Source organism: Equus quagga, chromosome 1 (assembly GCF_021613505.1).
Source record: "Equus quagga isolate Etosha38 chromosome 1, UCLA_HA_Equagga_1.0, whole genome shotgun sequence".
Lineage (NCBI taxonomy): Eukaryota > Metazoa > Chordata > Mammalia > Perissodactyla > Equidae > Equus > Equus quagga.
The window spans coordinates 93,532,353-93,557,618 of NC_060267.1; the positions used below are offsets into that span (position 1 = coordinate 93,532,353).

The window sequence follows — 25,266 nt, forward strand, 5'->3', positions numbered from 1 at the left end:
TCCCCCCTCCCCCTCTCCTCCTCCTCCCCTCCCCCTCCTTCATCTCCCTCTCCCCTCCCCTCCTCCTTCTCCCCCTCCCCCTCCTCCTCCCCCTCCTCCCCAGCTCCTCTACCTCCTCCTCTGGGCTCAGAAAGCAGGGAGCCAGCCAGGGGCTTACAGTGGACGAGGACTTGGAGAGCCCTGCTCTGCCCGCTCCCACACCATGACAGAGCTACAGGGCTGCCCTGGGAGACTTCTGTCACTGCCTCTGGCCACCATCTCCCCTTCTGGAGCCCCTGCTCCTCTCAGAGCCGAGTTCCAGGAATGGCAGGTGGACGGTGCCAGGTCTGCAGCTCTCCGTCTCCAGGCCCCGCTGGAGGTGGAGGGGACAGGTCTGGAGGCTGCGTCTGCTCAGGCCTTGCCATTCACCCTCTCTGGGCCTTGTTTGTCTGTCCGTAAAGTGGGCCCCCTGATGCCCCGGCCGCTCACCCCCTCGTACTTCTCTTCCTCACACTCGTCACCACCGGAGCTGAATTTGCCACTGACTCTGTCATCTGTCTCTGCTGTCAAGGGTGGGACTTCCAAGGAGGCAGGGACCTGGCTCCCTCGGAGCAGCGCCGGCACCATGCAATGAGTGAACGAATGAATGAACGAATGCAGGGAACAATGTTGCGAACCGACCACAGCGTTCGGGCACGAAGCGGGGCACTGACGGCTCTTCTTGGTCTTGCAGGGCGGCTTCGGCATCCTGGAGGAGATGTGCGTCAACTACGTGCACTACTACCCACAGACACAGCTTGAGCTCTGCAAGAGCGCTGTGGACCCTGGCTTCCTGCAGAAGTATTTCCACTTCGTGAACAGGTGCCGGCACCACAGGGAGCGGGCTGGCCTGTGCTCCCTGACCCCGGGCATGGCAGGGCGGCCCCAACACAGAAACCCCTGGGCCCTGGGAGGCAGTGGGTGGCAGTGAGGAAGCCAAGCTAAGTTCTCAGAGCAGGGTGAGCGCGGATGTAGCGTCCGTACCTCCATGCCCCCTTGGAGTGCCTGTGGCAGGCATCACTAATGGATCCCCACACTCATGTCCTGCTGAGCTGGACTTGGCCTGAGAAGCCCCCTCCAGCCAGCCCTGGAGGAGCCATTCCCAGCCCACCCATGGTGGCACAAGAGAGAGAGACGAAGCCCATTAGCCATCACTGGCGTGGAGCCGGGGCCAAGGCTGCGTGTTAGGAGGCCAGGCAGGCGCAGCCTGGGGCCACTCCAGAGACCCTACCAAGTCTGCGGGAGGGGTCAGCACACCCTGCTGGGCTCCCCTCCCATCTGCCCACCCAGACCAGGCTGTTCCTTTCCCCCTACCCCCCCCCCAGGTTCAATGGCGAGGAAGTCTGCACCTGCCCTCAGGCCTCCGTCCCCGAGCAGTTTGCCACTGTTCCCTGGAACTCCTTCAACCGGCAGGTGCTCAGCGCCTTGTATGGCTTCGCCCCTATCTCCATGCACTGCAACAAGTCCTCGGCCGTGCGATTCCAGGTACGCCTGCCTGCCGGTGACCGGGGCGCCCACCCTCGCCCCTCTCCCACGGCGGCAGCGGCAAGTCCTGCAGCTGCCCGCTCCCTGTGCCTCAGGCCCCCCGGAGGACCCCAGTGTGGGGTGACAGGAAACAGAGAAGTCAGGTGGTGACAGACAGGCCCGACAGACAGCCTGCGGAGGGAGAACTGACAGCGCCGCCAGCAGAGGCGCTGGCCCTCCTGGGCGCCATCAGGATGGGGACTAATCCAGGTGGTGAGAGCTGGGCGCCAGCACCCTCCCCCCCCCAGCCTAAGAATAAAGCGCAGGAGGAGGGGCGGGCGAGAAAGCAAACTCCTAGAGAGAGCGGTTTCGCCTCCTTATCTGAGACTCGCCATTCAGAGGCCTCTCCTTGACTCCCCAGCGCGCTGCCTGTGGAGGCTGGGCTGTGGCTGACCAGGCAGGGGAGGCTGTGCAGACGTGGGAGGCAGAGTCCTTGGAGGCAGCTGGGAGCCGGATTCATTGCTCAGTCCAACATCCCCAGCACCCAGGGCAGGGCTAACGCCGGCTCGGCTGAGGGGGGATGTCTGACGGGATCAGAACGTGGCACCTGATGCAGCCTTGCCAGGGAGAAAGGGCTAACAGCTCAGCCCCCCCAGGAGCTCTGGCTGCTTCGTTTGGGTGATGACTGAAGTGAGGGTGGGAAGCGAGGTGGGGGCCTGGAAAACTCCTAGGAGACGATGGCAAGTAGTAACGTGGGGCGGGCGGGGTGGGTTTGATCTGGGACGAGTTAAGTTGGAGGGCAAGAACCCAAGAAGTCGTTGGGAAAAGTGGCTGGGGAGGTAGTGCCCCGTTTACCCCCTCCAGCCTCAGTTTACCTCCTGGTTCCTTCCTTGCAGGGTGAATGGAATCTGCAGCCCCTGCCCGAGATCATCTCCAAGCTGGAAGAGCCCACCCCTCAGTGCCCAGCCAGCCGGGGTCGGAGCCCCGCCGGCCCCACCGTGGTCGACATTGGTGGAGGCAAAGGTTGAGGGGGGGCTGTTTCCTCGCTCCCCCTCCATGCCATCCCTGTGGACTCATGCCAGCTCTGTGCACCCTCACCCTGTCAAGACCCCCGTGGAATTAGCTCTGTGTGTCCAGGATGAAGGGGCTGGCCAAGCCCCTGCCTGGACCATGGTCCATTCTAGCATTCTCCCCTCAGGGACCCGCTGCATGGCTAAGAGGGTCCCACCTAGGACTGGCTGGACCAAGGCCCTGTCCACACCCTTCCGATGCAGAGTAAGGATAACCCGCCTTGGTGGTCTAGAGTCCAGGGGCCCGAAGCCCTGCCCATCTCGCCGGGAGGGGCCCGTCCTCCTGGGACATGAGCCCCGCCCGGCTGTGGGGCAGGATCCTCTGAGACGGCCCGCATCCCCAGCCCCTGCTGATGGTGACTTGTGTGGTGTGCCAGTGCCACTTGGATGTTTCCCCACGGAGCGGCTCGCCTGTCGCAGTGGGCGTCTTCCCTGAGACGGAGGCAGGACGAGCCACTTAGCTAGTTAGAGACGTGCCTGGGAAATTGCTCCACTGCAGGGTAAACAGATATTTTCGCCCACCTAAAGGGAAACCTAACAACAACCCTCACCACCACCGAAGACAAGACGGCGAAGATCCAGACAAGGATCTGGGCGCCAGCTCCTTGGGGAAATGGGGCGATTAGCCCAGGCTGCTTCTCTCCACGCTGGAACGGTGGTTAACAGACCATCTGGGCTCTGGGGTCAGACCTGTCAGAAGCCCGGTTCCATCTCTGGGGCTGGGTGTCACTCGGGCGGGCCATTTCACCTCCCTCACCCTGGGTTTTCTCATCTGTAAAATGGGGCCAATGCTGTGTGGGTTGATGAGATGATAAAGTCCCCACGGGGGCCAGCACCCGGGGAAAGCTAATACAGGGCGGTGTTGCTCCCACGAGAGAAAGCCTCGTCTGAACCTCCTCTCCGTGCCAGCGCTCTGCTCCATGGCACAGCTGGAACAGGCCCCACGCTTCCCGGGTCAGTCTCCACCTCCCCCCCTCGGAGCTGCCTCCCATGTCAGGCTGCTCTCTGACGGTTTCTGCAGAGAGTAACAGATGGGGCTGTGTTCCGCCAATTCAGCAAAACTCTGTGCAGCCTTTAGGAGAGAGAGGGTGATGGATGGGCCTCCCAGTGCCCCCTTTACCCCCCAGCAGAGTCAGCTAAGCGGCTCCTTCTCCTTCTGTGAGCCACTTCATTACAGACAGGAACAAACGGGCCCGGACGCTCTGCACTGCACCGTGTATAAATCACGGCTTCCCGCGCCGTAAGTCATGGGGCGCAATGGCTGTGAAACGCCAGGCCCCGATAGAAGCTGGAGCGCAGGCCGGCCCTTCGTCATCTTTATGGCCTCGGGTGACAGGTGGAGGAGAGGCTGCTCCCCAGAAGGGGCAGGCCTTGGAAGGTGGCCTGGAGCATGCCCAGCCTCTGGCCTTGGTCTTCCAGCCCAAGTAGACCCCTGCCCTCTGATCATGCCCCACTGGGGTCCTGGTGAGCCCAGAGCTCTGGGAGAGGATGTGAGGGAGACTCGCAAGCCTCGGGCAAGCCTGCCCAGGCCCACCGAGCCCTTCCTTGCTGGCCCCTGCTATCACCTTGTTCCTCAAATGCCCAGGAGGCACCTGCCACATTCCAGTCTCGTCAACAGGGGAGCCAAGGTTCACAGAGGAGAAATGCCTTCCCCGGGTCCCCTTCAGAGGATTAGTGGGAAATCACACCCAGTTCCAGAACCTTCCGCCATCCACAGTGACAGTTCACACACACACTTCACTCACTCTCCCGCCCTCAGGCTGGTCATCCTCTTCCTCCTGGGGCAGCCTGTTGGGCTCTCCTACAGAGACCACCGCCTGCTCCCTGCCCCAACCCGGTGCCCGGCTCTGACAGCACCCCACCCAATCATCACATTTGGTGTCATTGATATTAGCTGCTACAGTGTGCACACTGGTTCTGTGCTAACACTCCCAATACACCTACGACATATGTGCTGTTTCTGCTCTCATTGACAGAAGGGGAAACTGAGGCTTCCAGAGAGCTCTGGAGCCCAGAAGTAGCCATGGTCTGTCTGACTGCAGTCTGGGCTCTCACCCTCCACTTCCTTATTAAAGAAGTAGGCAGAGTCCCTGGCCCTTGTGAGGCCTAAGCAGGGACCGCTGGGTGAAAGGCTTTATTACTTGAAAACAGCCTGTCAGCGGGAGGGACTACCATGGCCAAGCCCTTCTAGCGACTCTCCAGGCTCGCCTGTCTCCTGAATGGTTGCAGTGCTGGGAAGAGCGAGGGGAGGTGAGAGTCTAGCAGCTTGTGCTCCCATTCCTCCCTCTGCTGTGTGGCCCTGGACAACTTGCTTTCCCTCTCTGGGCCTCCATCCTCCATCTGCCCACTGAGAAGGTTTCCCAGCTTCCTGGGGGTGGGGGCTGCTAAGGTGACATGACTCACTAGCTGTGAGGTGCCTAGAATCCCAGGCTGAGATGTGCTCACATAGGATCAGTGTTGAGAGGGCCGGGGGTGGAGGGGGTGGGGGTGTTCCCAGGCTGCAGGCTCCAGCTGGAGCAGACGGGTCTGCCTGAGCTGATCCCAGGATGCTCCAGAGCTGTGCTGTCCAGTAGTCTTTAGCCTCATGTGGCTATTTAAGCTTAATTTTAAATGAATTAAAATGATATAAAAAGAAACATTTGGGTTCTCGGTCACACCTGCCACATTTCAAATGTTCAACACGTCTATGTGGCCCGTGGCTACTGTACTGGACAGCGCAGATAGAAAGCATTTCCATCATGGCAGAAAGTTCTACGGGGCCGTGCTGCCCTGGGGGCTGTGGTCCCAGACAGCACCAGCTGAGCGGAGCTGCAAGGGTACGGGGGCACACACATCCTCAGAGCTCTGAGCCTGTCCCCGACGGGCTGCAGGGGGCCTGGCTCTGGCCGGCTCTGGAGGGAGTAGCTGGACCACCTCAGGGGTGCAGGCAATTCCAAGGCAGTGTTTTGGGGAGAACGTGTTCGCGGCTGAGCATGATCACTCCTGCTGGAAGCCTCCTTGGTCCCCACTGCAAAGCATCAGCAGCGTCCCCATGTCGACCACCAGAAATACCCCACAGGGCTCCCAGCACCCCGGGGAACAGGCTTGGAACGGAGACTCTGGGTCCGCCAATTGTCAAAGGATGTCTCAGTCCCCGGCCCCCATCCCCCATCCTGCAGTGCAGATGGAGAAACTGAGCCCCAGTGGTGCCTGGCTCTTCCCGCCTCCTCTCTGCTCAAAACAAGCTTCTCATGATCGCCAAGTGCCCTGTTAGTCTCTGGGCCTTCTAAATGCACTGGAAGCCACGAGCGGGCTCCCCGGGACATGCACCCATTTATCGTCCCTGTCCCTCTAGGATCCCCTCCCCGCACGCCCGCCCGCCCTGGCGCGGACACCCCACATTCCCCTGCGTTTTCAGGAGCGCCTTGCATGGAAGGCGGTCCACTGAGTCCCGTGAATCCCAGGCCAGAAACTTCTGTTTTTTGTAGAGGATTCCTAATAGGGATTTGGGGAGCCTTCAGTGGAAGATTCTAGACTGGAACGCAGGAGGCCCTCACTCTGTGATTTGGAACTTCGGAGGGGCTGGGTCACGGGCTGCTCGAGAACTCAATTTAAGTGGGGTCTAGAAGTGCCCTCAAACACATCTGCTGGTAAACAGAGAGGTCTGGACCCGGCGTGGACTCAGGACCACCACAGATGCCCCAAGCCGGCCCCCTGTCCCTCAGTCCCTCTGGTCCCGGGTCTCACGTCCCCCAAGCCTCATTCCTCTGTCCAGTCTGAAATACTTTCCCAGGGCCAGCTGGGGATCAGGCCCTGTTGTAGGCACTCGGGTTGGAACTGTGAGCAAAAACGTGCCACCTCAAGGGGCTACATTCCATTGAGGGAGAGAGGCAGACAGGGGATAAGAAGGAGAGCCTGCAGTATGGAGAGGGCTAAACGGATCAGGAGGGGAAGACGGGCTGTGCAGGGTGGCCGTCGGGGACAGCCCGGCTGAGAAAGTGGCATTAGTTAAAATCCTGAAGGAGATGAGGAAGGAGTCCCATGGGTATCTGGGAGAGGGCCTTCTGGCAGAGGGACTGTCAGTGCAAAGGCCCTGAGGTGGGGGTGAGTCTGATGTGTTCGAGGAACGGTGAGAAGGCCGTCGTGGCTGAGCAGAGGTGGGGCAGGAGCAGCCAGAGAAGTCGGGGGTCAGAGAGGCTGTGATGGGGAGGCAGAGGCCAACGGAGGCCAGTGCAGTAACCAGGGGCAGGTGTGGTAACGCAGACCAGGGAAGCCGCAACGGGGGTGCAGACATGGGGTCAGGCTTCAGATATACTTGGAAGGGAGAGCCAATGAACTTGCTGGCAAATTCTAGAATGTGAGCAAGCAGATAAAGGACATCTTCACATAGGCTTCCACATCAGGACTCATCCTGCAGAACTTGGCCGGCGGGCCAGAGGCCTGAGGTTGTGACCCTGACTTCTGGCCGTGGGCACATCCCATCTTCCCACCCCTTGTTCTGTGCCCAAGTCTTTGCCTCTGTGTGGGGACCTTCGCCCTCTGTCGCCCTCACCAGTCGGAATTCAAAGCTTCGCGCTGGGCTGCTTCCTCATCTGAAGGCACCTGCTCTTCTGGAGGTGGGAGGAGGTGGGGGGGGACGGGGAGGAGTCGGTTACCCCACCCCCGTGGTGGCAGTTGCTAGAAGATGCCAGGAGCACTCACTGCGGGAGGACCTGGCCCATGCAGAGCCTGGCCCGTGGCCCTGTCTCCTGGCGTGGGATGCTGAGCCCGAGGTGGGAGGGGTCCTGAGTTAGCCCAGCATTTGGAGGGTCAGCATAGTCACATGGGGGGCCTTGGACTTTAAGCCGTTAATGTGGGGAGACTGGGAGGGGATCCGGCTCATGCTGGGGTGTTCTGAGCCCTCCCAGCGCTGCTGTGAGCACTGCCAGAGCCAGCTGGTGGGCCAGGGGCTGTGGCTGGACAGGGAGGGAGTTGGGCAGGCCGTCTGGCGGGGCTTCTTCTCCAGGGTCTGGAAGACGCAGGCTGTTGCGTGTCTTGATGCGACCCAGCTCACAGGGGCCACGCTCCACTGAGCCTTCACAGACACTGGCATCTGCTCCAGACACTGGCACAGCCCACAGGATGCCCATCCTCTGCTCACGCACCAGGTGAGGACCCTTGGAGGAGTGAGGGCCTTGCCAGGGTCCCAGGGCTCCCGCCTGGTGGGCCCCCTCCACGCTCACTTCCGAGCTACCCGGAGCAAGGGGGCTCAGCTGCTCGCCTCTCCAGCAGAGACTTGGGTAGGATGTGGCGGCCATCCCTGGGCAAGCCCTCTGGCCTCCCTGTGCATCCTCCCATGGGGTAAGGATGAGATGAGCACTCAGGCCACACCCAGGCTGGAAGGGGCTTCCGTGGGGGCAGGGAGGGTCCTCAGCACTCAGGAGCCCCACTGGAGGCTTCCCCCAGCTGAAGCAGAGCGAGGGAGAATGAGGGCTGTGTCCCCCATGTCCCCTTTGCAGATGAGGTGGTGAAGCCCAGGAGACACTGCCCAGGTCAGATGACAGGTCAGACTCACCCCAGGACCTTACCACGTGACAGGCTTGTTGTCCACAATCGCCTAAGTGTTCCCCTGCACCTGTCCTTTGCCAAACGCTTTTGCTGCCACTCTCGTCAGCTCTGTTGGAGAGAGGTGGGCCCCGTGCCGGCTCCGCGCATGTGAGGCGTCAGGGAAGTGAGGGACTGGGAGTCGCCTGGGCATTCCACTGCCAGGCCCTTGGTCCTCCCTAGAGAGATGGGCACTTCATCCCTGCCAGCCGGTTTCTCCCCACTTACTACAGGAGGACGGGAGGCGAGTGCTGGCCGGGCCGCTGTGATGCAAATGCCCTTGCTGGGCACAGGGGTCTGGGACCCATGTGGCCTCTACTGGCCCAAGTGCAGCCAGCCATGGCCACCTGCTCCAGCTGACAGACAGGAGCTAGCAGGGGAGTTGGGAAAGACGGGGTTGGCCATCTGCCTGCCGCAGGAGCACCACTGTGCCCTAAGCCCCTTCCAGGAGCCTCTGAGCTCCAGGGACCACGGGGCTGGCATGCAGGTTGCGTCTGAGGGCACAGGAGGCCCCCTTTCTCCCCCCTCTCGACTTCTGGCCAAGCGCAGGCCAGTTTGCCCAGAATTCCTGATAGGCAGTACTCAGAACCACCGTTCGGGCCATGGTACTCATTTTGTCCAGAAAAACCTTCAAAAATGGATGTAGCAACAGGTGTCTCCAGATTAGGGGAAGGGAGACTGCCCGGGGTCACTGGGGTTGGACGTGCTCCCAGGGGAGGGTGATGTCATCCCTAGGTGACCCATGCCAGACACACAGGGCCAGAGCATGGCTGGACCTTCCTGTAGCCAGCAGGATAAAGAGGGTCAGCTCAGGGGCAGCTCACGAGGGCCTCTCTCAGGTCATGACCCCATGCCCTCTCCAAAGGGACGGGGTTATTTCTCGTGGGCAGAGGAGAAAACGCACGAACAGGGAGGACGCACGTGACAGTTTCTGTTTCCGAGCTCAGCCCCCGAGGAAGGAGTCGGACTGGGACCCGTGTCAGCCTCTCCTTGTCCTCAGCCCCCACCCAAGGACAGGCCGTGGAATGAACACGTCCACCGGCCTCATCCAGGGGTCTGAGGCCAAACCACAGAGCTGGGGGAAGCAGGCCAGGCCATGTGGGAAGCCGCTCCCCGGCCCCCTGGGCCTCCCCCAGGCCTCTTATGCGGGAGCTGGGCCCCATGAACCCGGGGGCTGCAGGCATTCCTTGGGCCCCGGGAGTGTGACAGCCAGAGGCCCCGCTCCCCAGCCTGCGGTCTGGCCAGGGGGCCGAAAAGCTCTCCATAGGCCATCTGAAACCCGAACTTCTTCCCACGGCTTCAACTTTATTAGTCTGACCTGTTCCAGCTCTGTCCACAGCAGGGCTACAGGGTGTGAGCATCTGGAAGCAGCCAGGGCCCCCCAAGGATTGCCTGCACCCCAATCACCCCACCGCCTCTTGCAAGCATTTGTGGGAACCCTGTCCCCTGAGTGTCTGCTGCCCTCTGCTCCCCAGAGGGCTGGGCATGTCTGGGTACAACCATGTGGTGCAGCTTTGTGGGGGCGGCCTGGTCCTTGGGCTGCCCAGTGGGCAGAGAAATCCTGCTGACGGGAGCTGGGGGTGGGGGCAAGGTGAAGAGGAAGGGACCTGGGCACGTGGGCGGCATGATGGACACCCAGCCCAGGCGGGGAGCAGGCTCACCCAGAGACGTTAGGGAGTTCTGAAGGCCCAGCGAAGGGGCGCAGGTGGTCACCCCCCTCAAGGCCCTGTGCAAGGTCCTCCCCCTGGGGGCTGAAGAGCAGGGAGACGAGACAGGAGCTGTGTCCCAAGAAAATGGCAGGGCCAAAGGCCACCCAGGCAGGAGGATCCCGTCAGGTTCTTCCTCGCCTCACATCCCTCCTCTCCAGGCCTAGTGAGCAAGGGGCTCCCGGGGAAACCAAGGCAGGCGATGGAGCGTCTGCATGGGTGAGGGAGGGCACTGATGGAAGGGTCTGAGACCCCCACCCCCTGCTCCGCCCACCATCTCAGAAGGCCGTGAAGAACTGAGAGGTCGGGGACAACAGCACTAACCAGGACTGGATCCCAGCGCCCTCCAGGGGCCGGGCCGCTGCAGCCAGACGGGCAGAGCTTGCCTCCCGGCTGCGCCGGCTTCTCCAGGGCTCGCTGAGCACCTGCCCAGGGCAGCAGGCTGTGGTCCCTGAGCCCAAGACGTGATGGGTTTGTTTTCTGGGGGCTGGGGGTCACCTAGAGACCCCCTTCTGGTCAGTGATCACAGGACGGGCCACTGGGTCCTCTCTCCACTCTCTGTCCATATCTGTCTGGGGGGTCAGCAGGCCTGGACTGAGGGCGGAGAGGACCCAAGTGCTGGCAGGGGTCCAGGTCCTGGGGTCCAGGGCTGTGCAGCTGGTGGGTTCCACGGCACGGGGTGGCTCCTGAGCAGCTGAGGCCCTGTCCCACAGGCCCCGTCAGTAGAGTCCCTTCACCCGCTTGTTGTCGGGGTCGAAGGGAGATTTCAGGTGAGCCCGGGCAGGGTAGGTCACCCCCATCCTCTCCAGGACGTAGTCCCCACTCTTCACAAAGTCCAGCGAGACCTAGAAGCAGAAGACGAGGGGACACGGCTCATTAGCGGGCGGGTGCTGGGCCCCCACCTGCCCGCTGCCCGGAAGTGGGGTCTCAGCCTCACTTCCTCCCCTGTGGGCAAACCCATCATGTGCTGAGGGCCTTCCGTGAACTGAGGAGCTGCCTGAGCAGGTAGACGCCGTGTCCCCCGTGCCCCTGAGGACCGGGGTCCAGCAGAGTCAAGCTCTGGCAGCCAGTGAGATCCCACAGGACAGCACACCTCCCGCCCCAGCAGCTCCAGGTCCCTGGAAACAGTGGGGAACAGAAACACACCGTTGACCCTGAGCACACACAGCAGCTGCAGGCAGAGCAGAGCGGGCTGGCCCCACTGCCCGCTCGGGCATCCTGCTCTCTGCCTATAGCGATTATGCCCAGGGCTGGGCCACGAGGAGGGTGTCTCAGAGCTCTGCTCTGGGAGTCAGAGGACCCTCTCTCCCGGCAACTCAGGACTGGAGGAAAAAAATGAAAACCGAGGCTGTTTGTGCAACTGCAGCATTGGGAGTGAACGGCTTCTAGACCAGGCTTCTGAGCTGTGGTAGCACCCTGGGGCTCAGAGCTCTGAGCCGCCCCCACCCAGCCCACAGGCAGGTGGCACAGGCCGCCGGTGCCTTCGGATGTCTGAAGGAGTGGCTGACTCAGAGCCAGCTCATGGTCCTGGCTCATAAACTCCCAGGAGGCCCCAAACTTTGCTCCCACCTCCACAGCCTGTCCTCTCAAGGGGCAGGTTCTTATGAAGGAATGCGGGTTACCCCGCGCGCATGCTGGTAAATGTTTACCAAGCAGCTCTCCGGGGGGCTGGGGTCGGGGACGTGCTGTTTGGAGAGTCTGCCCATTTCCACGTGGTGAATACTCTGGACATCCCTGATGGCGGATTTGGGAAGAGATGGGCACAGTCGGCTCTCGAAAGTGAGCCTGAGCCGGCCCCGGCCCTCCGTTCGTCGTCTCTGAGCACCCTGGAGTACTTGTCTGGGGAATGTGTCAGCTCCCCTTCTTCGGCCACATTAATTATAAACCCATCCCCGAGGGAGTAGAACAGGCCAATCTCTGAGAGAAGAGGCGCCTGGGCCTGCACCCACCCTCGCCCCAGCACAGCGTGAACACAGAGCCTCAGCCGGGACCCAGGGCCCCGTATCTGGGGGTGTCCAAGAAGGTCCTTTGTCACTGCCCAACGTCACCACCAGCCACGGCAGCCTCATCATCACAATGCTGCTCATTGAGTCCTCACTCTGAGTGGCGATTTGTACGACAGCCCTGCGAGGCAGGAGGGAGTCTGTCTCCATTCTACAGATGAGGAAACTGAGGCTCAGAGAGAAGCCCTTGTCGGAGGTTGTGGAGCCAGTGAAGGGCAGAGCGTCCAGGCTCTTGGCTCCAAGCCCGTGTCCTGAGCCTCTCAGGCCCCCACAGGGTGCAGCCTCCCCCCCCAGGACTTGCTGTAGGCCCAGGGTGGGAGCCACTGTACCCGTTCCCCCTGGGGCCTATATACCAGGCCCAGCACGCCCCCTGCACCCCTGCTGGGGCTGCTCTGACGCACGCCCACCTGCCTCCTGCTGCTGCTACCCCCAAGTGCCCCTCCCTGCAGTCTCAGCATGGGGAGGTGGGGGGACGCAGCCCAGAGTCTTCTAAGACCGTCCAGACTGCCAGCCAGAAAGCTGTGGAGCCAGGCCCCCTGGAGGGGCACCCAGCCCTCGGCCAGAGCCTCCTGGGGCCTCAGCCTCTCAGCCGTCTGGGGGCCAGTACAGGGCTCCAGGGAGGCGGGCAGGCGGGGCCATAAAGGTGCTGGTGGTCACCCCAGCTCCTCCTCCTAGCTCACCTCACACAACCCGCCCCTGCCACATGCCACCTCCGTGAGCAGCCCGTACCACAGGAGCGTGGGGACCCCACCTGGGCTCACAGCCCCTGAAGCCCCCTTCTCCGCCCCCTCCCCTGCCAATATGGAGGAAGGCATCTGTGCTCAGAGATTATTTGGGTTTTTAAATGGTGTTTGGGTGAAATGTTTAGATTTTCTCCACCCAGAACACACTGCCCCTTCTCCCGAAATGTGCCTGCGTGTGCACATGTGTGCATACATGTGTGTACACTGACATGAGTGCATACGAGTACACACAACTGTGTGCATGCACATGGGGCCCCGGCCTGGGGCATGTCTGGGATGAGGAAGGAGAGGAGGCGGAGAGAGGAGGAATTTGAGTCTGGGCCTCTGCTCACCCTGGAGCCCACCCCAGGGCACGGGGCGGGCAGCAGCAGAGGTTTGGTCTCTCGCTCCGGGGAGCAGAGGGTATTCGCCCCGGCCCAGAGCCCCTTTCTGACCAAGAGAAGCCTGGAGCTTCCAACGTCAGGTCCTTCAGAAAGAAAACAAGGAAACAGCTGCCAGGTCTGCCCTGAGACTCGGCCCATCAGTCAGTCGCCTCACTGTGCTCCCATCCTGAGGCCCAGCACACTCAGGGCGCGGTGACGGGTACCGGTGTGGGGCCTGCAGAGGAACCGGGGCTCCCCAGGCAGTCCCAGGGAAGTGGACTCACCGGCCCACCGCTGGGGTCCCGGATGTAGCCGTAGGCGAGGGTCTTATCGATGGCGAACCCGAAGTCGGCCCTTCGGATGTGGCCCACCACTTGGCCGTTTCTCCAGATGGCCTCCAGGCCGAACATGGGCACTTTTCTGGAAGAAGCAACAGAGATAGCTGGGACCCCAGAGGCCCCAGAGGGGAAACACCTGTGCTTTGGCCTAGAGGAGGAGAAAGGGAAGCTGGACGTGCCTGCCAGACCCCGGGCTCCATCCCTGAGCCCTGGCTAACTCCAGAGCCAGCCTGTGCCTGGCCCGCCCGGGGACGCCAGGGCACAGGCTCCGAGCGAATAAACAAAAGAGCAGAGGGGCCGGCCTGGTGGCTCAGTGGTTAAGTGCGCACGTTCCCCTTTGGCGGCCCAGGGTTCACCAGTTCGGATCCCGGGTGTAGACACGGCACCGCTTGGCACGCCATGCTGTGGTAGGCATCCCACATATAAAGTGGAGGAGGATGGGCACGGATGTTAGCTCAGGGCCAGTCTTCCTCAGCAAAAGGAGGAGGATTGGCAGAAGTTACCTCAGGGCTAATCTTCCTCAAAAAAAAAAAAAGAGCAGAGAACACCCCAACCAGGGTCTGACTCTGTCCGCACAGACAGGCCCCGTGTATTTGACAAGGCCCATCTTCAGATGTCTTTCCCGCTTGACTTCCGAATGGTTGAAAACATTACGCCACTGTGGCTTCTTCTGCTCTGTTGAGTTTTCTTTTTTTACAGTATGTGCATAATTTATTAAAAGCACTTTCCTTTGTTGCATGTTAACTATGAATGCTCACTGTAATACTGAGTTTTTGAAAATTCGAAATAGAAAACAAAGAACAGATTAAACTTCAGTCCCAGAGATGCCAGCACCCGGAAGTAAAGGGTAAAGTTTTGGTGCAAATCTTTGCAAACCTGTCCCTCTTGGTGCTTCATTGGTGGTGTTTATCGAGGGCCTGTTGGGTGCTGCAGACTGCGCTGGGTGCTGGGGATGCAGCACTAACGGGGCAGCGAGCGCCACACTGGCCCCAGGGCCCCGAGGGGCAGATGACAGGGCTGTGCCCAAGGGAGCCGGGCGTGGCCAGGCGGTGTGCTAACTGGAGTCGTGTTGCAGAGTCAAAGAGCCTGACAGGTCTGGGGTTCTCGTAAACATGTCCCGTGTCTTCTGGTTTCACCCGAGTCCTCAGAGACGGTGCCGTCCGTACTTGACGAAACACGCTCAGGGAGGCCACCTGCCTCCCCCAAGGCCCCAGAGCAAACCAGCAGGAGTTCTCTGCACCTCCACAGCTAGTACCTGGCCGCATCTCTCCCCAGGACTGGGATGCCCAAGCTGCGGCACTGGGTGGGCTTCGCAGCCTGGCAGACGTCACCTGAGTGGGCAAGCCTGAGGCTGCTCTTAGAGCCAGACCACACAGGGGCTTCCTGCAGGGCCAGGCGCAGAGGGGTTCTGCGGACCCCTGCTCTGTCTGTGAGGGGCCCTGTCGGCCCTCCCAGTCCCGCGCCCCCAAAGTAGAGCTGAGCGGCTCCCCAGGAGATGGACGAGCAGTGATGCGGAGAGGCAGGCTGACAGGAGCCCAGCGAGAAGCCGCAGGACCACGGCAGACCCCCGCCCTGCTCGCTCTCCACCCCCGACTCTCTCACACTTGACACTTCTTGGGAGGGCTCCAGAAATCTGGGAAAAGTGGCACCATCTGTGGCTGCCTTTCAGCTCTGAATCAACGAAGCCCAGAGACGCGGCTGCCCTGGAGACTGTTGCTACTCAGATTCCTGCAGAAGCCACAGCTGCACGCGCTCACACCCCGGGCTGATGCAGCCCAGGTGGAATCCAGGTGCCTGGAACCCAGGGACAAGGTGGGCCCAGCTCCAGGGACATGATGGCGATATGCTCAAAGCTGTGCCTTGTGGGGAGAGCAGAAGGGGCCGGACCCCCAGACAGGGCTCCTTCCACCTTTGCCACGTGACTGGCACCCATCTGGTGGCCTCCATCTCTAAGCAGGGATGGTGGCCCCAGCCTGGCCCTTCCCCCCACCATCCCCCATCCCAGCTATGGGGATGATGTCACTGGAACACACGGGGAGGTCGCATTGACCAGGTAACCAGCTCTGAGCAGGGCTCACCCTGCCAAGGCCCTCGGCCTGGGTCCCCCCCACAGAGATGGGGCTCGGCCTGGTGGTGCTTTCTCTTGGAAAATCTGCATTTGAGGAAGGTGTGCTGGCTGCACGTCCCCACGGGCCCTGATGACCCATGCTGGTCCCTGGTCTGGGTCTGCCCCCTGCCTGGCCCTGGAGGGATCTGAGTCTGCAGGCTCAGCTTCGGGGTCAGGCCTGGCTTGGGTCCCAGCTCTGCCTCTCCGGGGCCTCGGTCTCCACTTCTGTCACAGGGCTGCGGGGTGAGTTCTGACAGAGGGTCCGGCACGTGGGAAGAGTCAGTGCCCGGCGGCTGAGGAGAGGAACCGGGAGGCGCCTGCCTGCTTCAGCTGTGGCCGTCCCTTCCGGCTGCACCCAGGAGCACAGGGTACTCACTCGTCCACGGTGAAGCATACCAGGCGCCGGCGCAGGCCCTCGGCCCGCTGCCTCTCCAGGGCCTCGCGCCCCAGGAAGGGGATGGCCGACTTGAGCTTGCAGGTGAAGGCCAAGCCAGCCTCCAGGGGGCTGTCGTCCTGCCGCAGGTCAGAGTGCCAGTGCCGGTAGCCTGTGGGGAGGGGAGACCATGAGGTCGGTGCCCAGCAGAGGGGGAGTTACCCCACCCTCAGAGCTGCTTCATGCCTTTGGCATCCAAGAAGATGGGCACCATCGACTGCAGGCCATTTCCCTTGGGTGAGCCCCCGGGCCAGACCACCCCCATCCACACTCCCGCCTCTGCACCATCGGGTGGGGGGCATCAGGGAGGGGGCTTGTGAAGGGAGCAGGCAGCACAGCGGGCCCCTTCTGCTCTGACGTTCTTCAACTTTTTCAGAGAAACTGAGGCACGGATCCAAATCCAGCTCTAGCCCCAGCCCTACAGTGCTGGGTAAGCCCCCACCTCTCCCTCTGGGTGTCAGGGATGCCAGGACCATCCTCGGCCTGTGTGGGTAGTGAGGGGGTCTGGGAAATGGACAATGTGGGGGAAGCATAGTAGGGCAGAGCACGGGTGACAGATTGGGGCCACGGCTTCTCTGCCTCCAGCGTGGCTCTGGGTGGCCCACCAGTGCCCTCCAGACCCTGCACACACCTTTCTCGATGCTCAAGGAGTCGATGGCACGGTATCCCGCGTTGACGAGGCCATGCTTGGCCCCCGCTGCCATCACAGCCTGGTACACGGGCACGCAGGACGGCCCTGGGATATGCAGCTCCCAGCCCAGCTCCCCCACAAAGGACAGCCTCATGGCCCGGACCTGGGGGGACAGGGCATGGCTCAAACACCGGCTAAGCCCAGATGACTGAGGTCGAGGGCCAGCCAGCGCCCACCTACTGGTGGACAGTTCCTACTGTCACTGCTACTACCAGCTGACCCTGGGCCCAGGCCGGCTGGCTGCCGAGAAATGGGGTCTCCCAAGGGGAGTCCTCAGGAGCACTCTGGAAATCTTTAAAAGGAAGAGGTGTCAACATTGGGAGACAGAGGTGGTAGACAGGTGGTTCCCAGGCCTCGGCTCTTCTTCTAAGTGACTGTAGGAGTGTCCTGGGGCCATCATCACAAAGTACCACAAACCAGGTGGATTAAAAGAACAGAAGTGAGTTCTCCCCCAGTCCTGCGGCTGGAAGTCCAAAATCAAGGTGTCAGCCAGCCGCTCCCTCTGAGGCCCCTAGGAGGGTCCTTCCTGCGTCTTCCAGCTTTGAGGCCCACCCTAATCTCTTCTTCTGTCTCTTCTCTTCTCTTATCAGGACACTTGTCCTTGGATGGCGGGCCCACCCTAATCCAGGATGCTCTATCTCGAGATCATCCCCTTAATTACATCTGCAAAGACACTGTCTCCAGGGTCCCATTCACAGTTTCTGGGGGTGAGGACGCAGATGTCTCTTTTGGGAGTCCACCATTCAGTCACTGCAGTGACCTTGGGCAAGCCTTCTAGCTTCCCAGGGACCTCAATTTTCTCGTGTGTAACCGGGGTCAGGAGCCTGGCTTTGTCTGCTTGAAGCTCTGGGTTGAGTTGGGGGGAGTTGACAGGGTGTCAGCAGCACCAGCGGCTGCCGGGGCAGGTTCAGAGGCGTCAAGGAGGGAGGCGGCTGGGTGGTGAGCGAGCGTTCTGACCACTCCCCGGCAGGCGCTGGGCTCTGAAGACAGATACAGCCCCTGAGCCCCAGAACTCAAGTCTTAGAAGGACGCAGCATAAGCCAGCTCATGGCACCCACGCTGTGGGGGCACAGAGCTGGAAGGAAGGACCCTGCTTGGGAGGGACGGACCGGCTGGAAGCTCCAGTGGAGTCTGTCATTGCAGACAGGCCTTCCAGGCACAGGGGTGGGGAGGGAGCAGGCATGCAGTGGGGACGGGAGAGAAAGGCCTGCAGGTGGGACTAAGGGCCTTGTCGTCTGGCTGTGGACATTTGACTGTGAAGGCCACTGGCGTGAGAGCTGGGTCGCACAGGCCAAGACTGTGGGCCCCAAAACCCCACGGAAATGACAGTGCTGTTTATGGAGTGTCCATGGGCTTAGCTTTTCACGTGCATTACTCCATTGAACCTCTTCACGGCCCCTCATGGTGGTGGGGACCACTGGAAATATTGTCCAGGGGATGGTGCAGAAACAGGGGCTCCAGAGGCGCCCAACCTGGCCTGACCACACACAGCTCTGATGGGGACACCTGGTCTCTGGGTGCACACCTGTGTCCTGGACCAGCAGCTGCATGGAGGCCACCACAGGCCCGGAGTGACGCCCGGTCCAGTAGCACGTGCCTTTCCTGAAGTCGGCTTGGTCACATGTCATTCACACACCCAGCAACTGGAGCCTACTTCCTGGCCTCCAGGCAAACCCTTGAACCCACAGTGTTGCCATGCGTAAGGCCCGAGCCCTCGGCCCCGGGACTGTCCACCTTACAAAAGGGACATTGAGAGCCCAGCGAGTCACCGAGCTCAGAGATCGAGGAGCTGATCCCATCACTGCTCAGAGCTGAAAGGTGTGCCCGGTGCAGCTCCCGCCCGGACAATGTCTCAGCAGGAGGGCGGAGGCTGCTCGCCCCGCCACAGGCCAGCTCCTTATACTTCTGACACTTTAATCACAGTGCACCGAGGGGTGGATTCCAAAAGCTTTTGAGATGGCGTAAATCTGCTCTGAGTTGCTATTTCCCCGGGCCTCTCAAAAAACTCAGAATTGACAGAGAAATTGTACTGTTGATGGTGCCCCGTTTCCCTGGTACAAGCCACAGACCCCTGACAAAGACTGCCTTGTCAACAGGGTTCTAATTTTAGACAGACTATGGAGGCGCTTCAGGCTCAAACCAATCTCATTTTGAACCAAGAAAAATCATTTTTAAAGCTCACCCATGAATGGTCCAGGATTGAAGGTTCCAGTGACACACGCGCACCCCCAGCTAAGGGAGAGGGTCGGCCGCGGGCTCCCCTTGAATTTCTGGGGGGCATGGAGCTATTCCAGCCCCTTCCCCAGCTCCCAGGAGCCCGGCGAGGCTGGGGCTGGCTCGTCCGGCCCTCCCTGTACCCCTGTGCGCAGGCCTGGCGCACAGCGGGGCTGGACCACTACGTCCAGGACAAAGGAGGAAAACGGGGGCAGACGAACCGCTGGTCTCCGGCAAAGTGGGGGTGAGAATTTGAGGAATTCCAGGTGCCTCTCTAAGTTCACACCACCACCGCTTCTCGAGACATCTTGCATTTGTCTGCACTGAGGCAGTGGAGTTGGGGGCGTCCTATTCCTTCTGAGCGGGGACATCTAACGTAGGAGAAGGGCTGAAAGTGGGGACGTCTGGGACATGGGCTCTGGGTCAGCCAGACTTGGGAGGGATGGGCAGCACTGGCACCTCCCGGCCACCCCCGTGGGTTGGCCTCTCCCAGCCTCAGTGCTTCCACCTGATAAATGGGGTGAGGCCAGTGCTTGTGAGTGCCACATTTGTGGGAAGCACAGTGCCTGGTACCCAGTCACCTGCCAGTCAAGGTTGCCTGGGACAGAATTTAAATGCAGGCCCCAAACTGAGGTAAACCCCTGTGCAAGACAGCCCTGCACCATTATTTATTTATTTATTTTTGGTGAGGATGATTGTCCCTGAGCTAACATCTGTGCCAATCTTCCTCTATTTTGTATGTGGGATACTGCCACAGCATGGCTTGATGAGAGGTGTGTAGGTCTGTGCCCGGGATCTGAACCCACAAACCCCCGGCTGCCAAAGCAGAGGGCACAAACTTAACCACTAGACCATTGGTCCGGCCCTTGGAGCCCCGAACTCTCGTGGGAAGCACAGGATGCGGACGGAGTCACAGAGTCATGGAAGGTCATCAGGAAGGGCCTTAAACCAGGTTTGGCTTAAGCCTTTTCCTCATCCTAAAGCTCCCTAAAATAGCGTTGGAACTAATTAACTAATTCAACATCGCAGGATACAAAATCAACACACAAAAATCAGTTGCATTTCTATATACAATGAACTACCTAAAAAGGAAATTTTTTAAAAATTCTATTTACAATAGCATCAGAAAGAATGAAATACTTAGGAATAAACCTAGCCATGGAGGTGAAAGACTTGTACACTGAAGACTACAAAATGTTGTGGAACGAAATGAAAGAAGATACGAATAAATGGAAAGCTCTCTCATGTTTATGGATTGGAAGAATTAAAATCATTAAGACACCAATACTACCCAAAGCGACCTACAGATTCAAGGCAATCCCTATCAAAATCCCAGGGGCATTTTTTGCAGAAATAGAAAAATCCATCCTAATGTTCATATGGAATCTCAAGAGACCTCAAATAGCCAAAACAACCTTAAAAAAGAAGAACAAGGCGGGGGGGGGGGGGGGGGGGGGGGGGGGGGACTCACACTTCCTGATTTCATAACTTACTACAAAGCTACAGTAATCAAAACAGTGTGGTACGGCCACAAAGTCAGACAAATAAGCCAATAGAATAGAAAAGAGAACCCAGAAATAAACCCTCATGCATGTGGTCAAGTGACCTTCAACGAGGCAGCCACGACCATTCAACAGGGAAAGGACGGTCTCTTCAACAAATGGTGTGGGAAAAACTGAATGTCCACATGCAAAGAATGACGTTGGGCTCTTCTCTGACGCCACATACAAACATTAGCTAATCCATAATTAAACGGATTAGAGACCCAAACGTAAGACCTGAGGCTAGAAAACTCCTAGAAGAAAACACAGAGGAAAAGCTTCTGACATTGGACTCGGCCATGATTTCTCAGACACAACACCGAAGGCACGGGCAACAAGAAGGAGAAACAGTCAAACGGGACTAGAGTCAACGTAAAAACTTCTGGCCTCAAAGGACACAATCAGCCGTGAAGAAGCACCCCACGGATGCGGGAAAATATTTACAAAGCGGATATCTTGTACAGAGTTAACATCCACATATTCAGAGAACTCCTACAACTAAACAACAACAAAACAAAAAACCAGATTAAGAAATCAATAAAGGACTTGAATAGACATTTCTCCAAAGAAGATATACAAATGGCTAACGAAGGTGAAAAGATGGTCCATGTCACTAATCATTAGAGAGATGCAAACCAAAATGACAATGAGATATGGCCTCACACCCATTGGGATGGCTACTATCAAAAAAAAACACAAAAACAAAACAGAAAATAGCCCATGTTGGCGAGGAAGTGAAGAAATTAGAACCCTTGGGCACAGTTGGTGGGAATGTAAAATGGTGAAACTGTTAGGAAAAACAGTACGATGGTTCCCTGAAAAATTAAAAATAGAATTCCCATATGTCCAGCAATCTCACTTCTGGCAGTATATCCGAAAGAATTGAAGATCTCAAATAGATATTTGCACACCCACATTCACAGCAGCATTATTCACAGTAGCCAAGGGGTGGAAGCAACCCAAGTGTCCCTTGACAGGTGATGGATAAACAAAACGTGGCCTATCCACACAATGGAATATTATTCAGCCATAAAAAGGAAGGAAATTCTGACACCTGCTGCAACAGGTGTGAACCTTGAGGACATCATACCTAGTGAAATAAGCCAGTCACCAAAAGACAGATCCTATTTGATTCAACTTATATGATGTATCTAAAGTAGTCAAATCCATAAAAACAGAAAGTAGAACGGTGGTTGCCAGGAGCTGGGGGAGGGGAGCGTGGGGGTTGTTGAATGAATATAGAATTTCAATTTTGCAAGATGAAAATTTTCTGGAGATCTGTTGCACAACAATGTGAATGTAGTTAACGCTACGGAACTATATACTTAAAAATGGTTAACATGCTAAAAAAAGAAACCCACTATTTTCTCCATGGACTGGCACCTGAAGCCAAGAGGGCCTGAGTGATTTGCACTTTCCTGATGTCCTGGGTGCCAGGAGAGAGGCAGAGAAGCAGGGGACCCAAACCCAGGAGCACCACACAGGGATGGAAAGCACAGGGGAGCAGATCTGAGACAAGCAGCCTAGGTGGGAAGCCCACCTGGGTCCAACAGACGTTTAAGGAGATTCTAGAGAGATCAGGGGAAGGGCAATCTTTGAAAGGAAATGGCAGTGAAGCTTCCAGAATTGAAGCTGGCTGGTCACAAGCCCCACACCACAGAAGCACAAGGAGCACCGAGCAGGATAACAAAAAACAAATTCCTGCTGAGAGAACGTGCAGGTGCGTGCAGACATCAGAGAGAAAGAGAGGGATGGAGGTGAGCAGGGAGGGAGAGACAGACAGACAGAGACAGAGACACCGAGGGAGAGAAGAGTGGCAGACAGCCGGAGAGGACCTGCAACAGCCACGTGCCCGACTCCAGATGTCAGACTGGCAACAACAGATGCTGTTCAACTGTGGGATAATATCTTTGAAGCAGAGCCTCAAACACAACTGTCAATCTAGAAATCCACACCCTGTAAGAGTGAGGGTGACATGATTTTTCAGATAAAGACAGAGCTTGTCACACAATTCTTGGTGAAAGAACGTGTCGAGGATGTGCTCCAGCAAAGAGGGGGACAGAGCACCTAGTACCTGAGGACAGACCCCCGCTTCAACCTGAGGTGCAGATCCAGGGTGAGCCCAGAGCAGGGCCTCGGCCGGGGGGAGGGCATCCTGGGAGTGAGGCCGACCGAGGCGGGGCCGACTCTGCGTCCAGTCTGGAAATGGTGCTTGGGGACCAAGCCCACTGAGCGTGGAGCTAAGGAGGATGGTTGATTCTGGTCATGTTCTTCCCTGGCCGTGAGCATCTTGTCATCAGCAGATGGATTTGGTTCTACAGATCTACGGCTGGAGCTGGGCCTCTTGCGAGGCAGCTGGCTGGCTCGGTGCGCTGCTGGGAGCCGACGGCCTCTTCTGCTTGGCCCAGGAATCCACAGGGGTTGGCCAGTGCCCATCTTTCCAGTGGCCAGTGCTGTTCTCGTCAGTTTGTCCCAGAGAGGAAGGAATTGCTCCTACAGCCAGCAGGAGCCGCCTGCCAGCTGTGGCCCCCTTGGAGGCTCAGACTCCTGGACTGTAGAATGGGGACCACAGAGGATCCGTCTGTGAAAGGACATCACACCAGGAAAGTACAGACCCGCCGGCTCCCCACACGTACATGAAGGTCATCACCACCATCATGGTTCTTCTCCATCCTGAGTTGGCCTGAGGACCCTCTCCTTTTGGAAGGTTCTGAGCTTCAGACCCTGCACCAGGACCTGCGGGATGCTGCAGGTCCCCAGGGGTGAGAGGGTGCTCCCTTCTGCCACCAGGCATTCAGGCCACTAGGGTGGCCGCTGAGTCGCTCAGCAGGGCAAGCCGCGGGAGGCGCCTCCCTGCCCTGGGCCCGTGGCACTGTGTCCCATCCTAGCCGGCCTCCACTGCAGTGGGCTCCGCTTATCTGCCCAGTGAGGGCAAGGTGGGGACCTGGAACCCATGTCATGGCTGATGCTTCTGAGCTCCAGGCCCAGGGCCCTGCGCACAGTAGGTGGTCAGTAATGTTCACTTGTTCTGCACGAGGTCACTTGCCCCAGACAGAAGGGGCAAAACTGGGCAAGACAAAGCTTCCAGCCACCCAGTCCACAAACATCTGTGCTCAAACGTCCCATGGGGCCCCGGCACCGTCCTAGGCCCTGGAGCCTCCCAAAGATGCTGCCCAGCCCTCCTGGCACTCACAGCTGACACAGGGCAGGTGAGGGGCCTGCCACCCAGTGGAGCAGGCCCCATAGTTGCCTAGAGCCTGGGCTCAGGATGATGCACACCCACTAGCTGAAAATCTAAGTCCCAAATGTTGCACCCACGGCCACCGGCCTCCCTCTGAGTCTGCTCCTGCAAAGCCTGGGTGGTAACAGCGTGTCCCTCACGGGGCTCATAGGAGCACTCGAGGAACTCGTCCCTGTAAAGCCCCTGGCAGGCTGCTTGCTGTGGGAGAGGCAGGTGCTACCAGCACACCCATTTTACAGTTGAAGAAACTGAGACTTGGGGCCGGCCCGGTGGGGTAGTGGTTAAGTTTGCACGCTCTGCTTTGGCAGCCTGGGGTTCATGGGCTTGGATCCCGGGTGCAGACCTACACACCACTCATCAAGCCATGCTGTGGCGGTGTCCCATGTACAAAACAGAGGAAGATGGCCACAGATGTTAGCTGAGTGGCAATCGTCCTCACCAAAAAAAAAAAAAAAAAAAACGAAAGAAAGAAACCGGGACTCAGGGAGGTCAAGTCATTTGCCCAATGCCCGGTGATGTCTTGGAACATATTTGACCATCAGTTTTTTGGAGGAGGGGGGTTGTACCATAGTATTTACCAATTTCCGTAGTGCGAGCACTCCCACCGTGGCGGATTTCAAGCTAATTTTCCTACAGACTCAACCCTCCACTCGCAGGAGGCGGCTCACAGCGCTCTCCCGCACACTCGGAGGAGGCAGCACGGCTGGGAAGAGGCCAGGCAAGGGCTCACCCAGGTGTCTCCAAGTCTTGAGCGTGTGCTGGCACCACAGGACATGCACTCCCTCCCCAGACTGACTCACTTGAACACTTCTGGGTGGGAGGGGATGTGCTCAGGTTTCAGTAAACTGTGGGTTGGGGGCTTGATTCCATGCTTGGAGCATCACTGAACTTCCCACCAGCTTTCCATGGAGGTGACTCGAATCCAGGGACGTGCTGTGTCCCCGCCTCGGCTTGGATATAAGGCCACCCAGATGCCCTGGGCAGAAGAGGCCACGTGGCTCCTGTGGAATGCTCTGGGCATGTGCGTCACCAGAGCAGGCCTGGGGTGCGCCCTTACGGGTACCTATCTAAGCAGGGCTAGAGCAGCTGTGCCCACAGACGTCGGCGGGCACGTCCGACCTTTTCAGATCGCATCAGCTCATGGCGGTTTTACAAGCTCCCTGGGCATTGGGTTGTGTAACAGTCCCTCCCCCCCCGACTCACAAGGCGCACCCTCTAAGCTCAGTCACCCCTCAAACAAACAAGGACCCTGGAGGCAGAGGGTGGGCAGGGAGCAGAGTGTGTGCAGCCCTCTGCAGGGCCTGAGCCCCTCACTGGGCAGCTAAGTGGAGCCCGCTGCAGCGGAGGCCGGCCAGGAAGGCACACGGTGCCGTGGGCCCAGGGCGGGGAGGGGCCTCTCATGGCTTGCCCTGCTGAGCGACTCAGTGGTCACCCTCATGGCCTGAATGAAACGGGTGACAGGCAGAGGGGAGAATCCTTTCGCCCCTGGGGACCTGTGGCATCCCACAGGACTCCCTCCAGGGCCGGTCCTGGTGGATGCTCTGACCCCCCTGGAGAGGGAGGAAGCAGGTGGGCAGTCAGTTTGGAGAATCTTCATTTTTCAAACCTTCTAGACACTCCCAAGACACCCTTAATCCTAAAAACATTCTGCGGCAGGGGTGCACAGTCTCTCCTAGTGGTTTGATCCAGGAGGCTAGTGTTCGGGGATGGGGATGGTGGAGGTGGTGACGGTGGTGGAGGTGACGGTGGTGGTGGTGACGGTGGTGGAGGTGA

At 59.0% G+C, this 25,266-nt stretch overlaps 2 protein-coding genes across 6 annotated transcripts in view; one reads left to right on the forward strand and one right to left on the reverse strand.

The window, feature by feature from the left end:
• Positions 1 to 2,510, forward strand: part of DBH (dopamine beta-hydroxylase) — a 21,249-nt gene extending 18,739 nt beyond the window's left edge. The window contains exons 10-12 of the mRNA XM_046652763.1: positions 713 to 840; positions 1,344 to 1,503; positions 2,379 to 2,510. Coding sequence (XP_046508719.1) covers positions 713 to 840; positions 1,344 to 1,503; positions 2,379 to 2,510 — 420 coding nt within the window. The remainder of the gene's footprint in view (positions 1 to 712; positions 841 to 1,343; positions 1,504 to 2,378) is intronic.
• Positions 2,511 to 9,401: 6,891 nt separating this feature from the next.
• Positions 9,402 to 25,266, reverse strand: part of SARDH (sarcosine dehydrogenase) — a 67,930-nt gene continuing 52,065 nt past the window's right edge. For all 5 annotated transcript variants that reach the window (XM_046678098.1, XM_046678106.1, XM_046678128.1 and 2 more), the window contains 4 exons: positions 16,438 to 16,600; positions 15,750 to 15,918; positions 13,213 to 13,348; positions 9,402 to 10,665 (listed from right to left, as the gene is read on the reverse strand). In XM_046678098.1, coding sequence (XP_046534054.1) covers positions 10,540 to 10,665; positions 13,213 to 13,348; positions 15,750 to 15,918; positions 16,438 to 16,600 — 594 coding nt within the window. In that variant the 3' untranslated portion in view covers positions 9,402 to 10,539. The remainder of the gene's footprint in view (positions 10,666 to 13,212; positions 13,349 to 15,749; positions 15,919 to 16,437; positions 16,601 to 25,266) is intronic.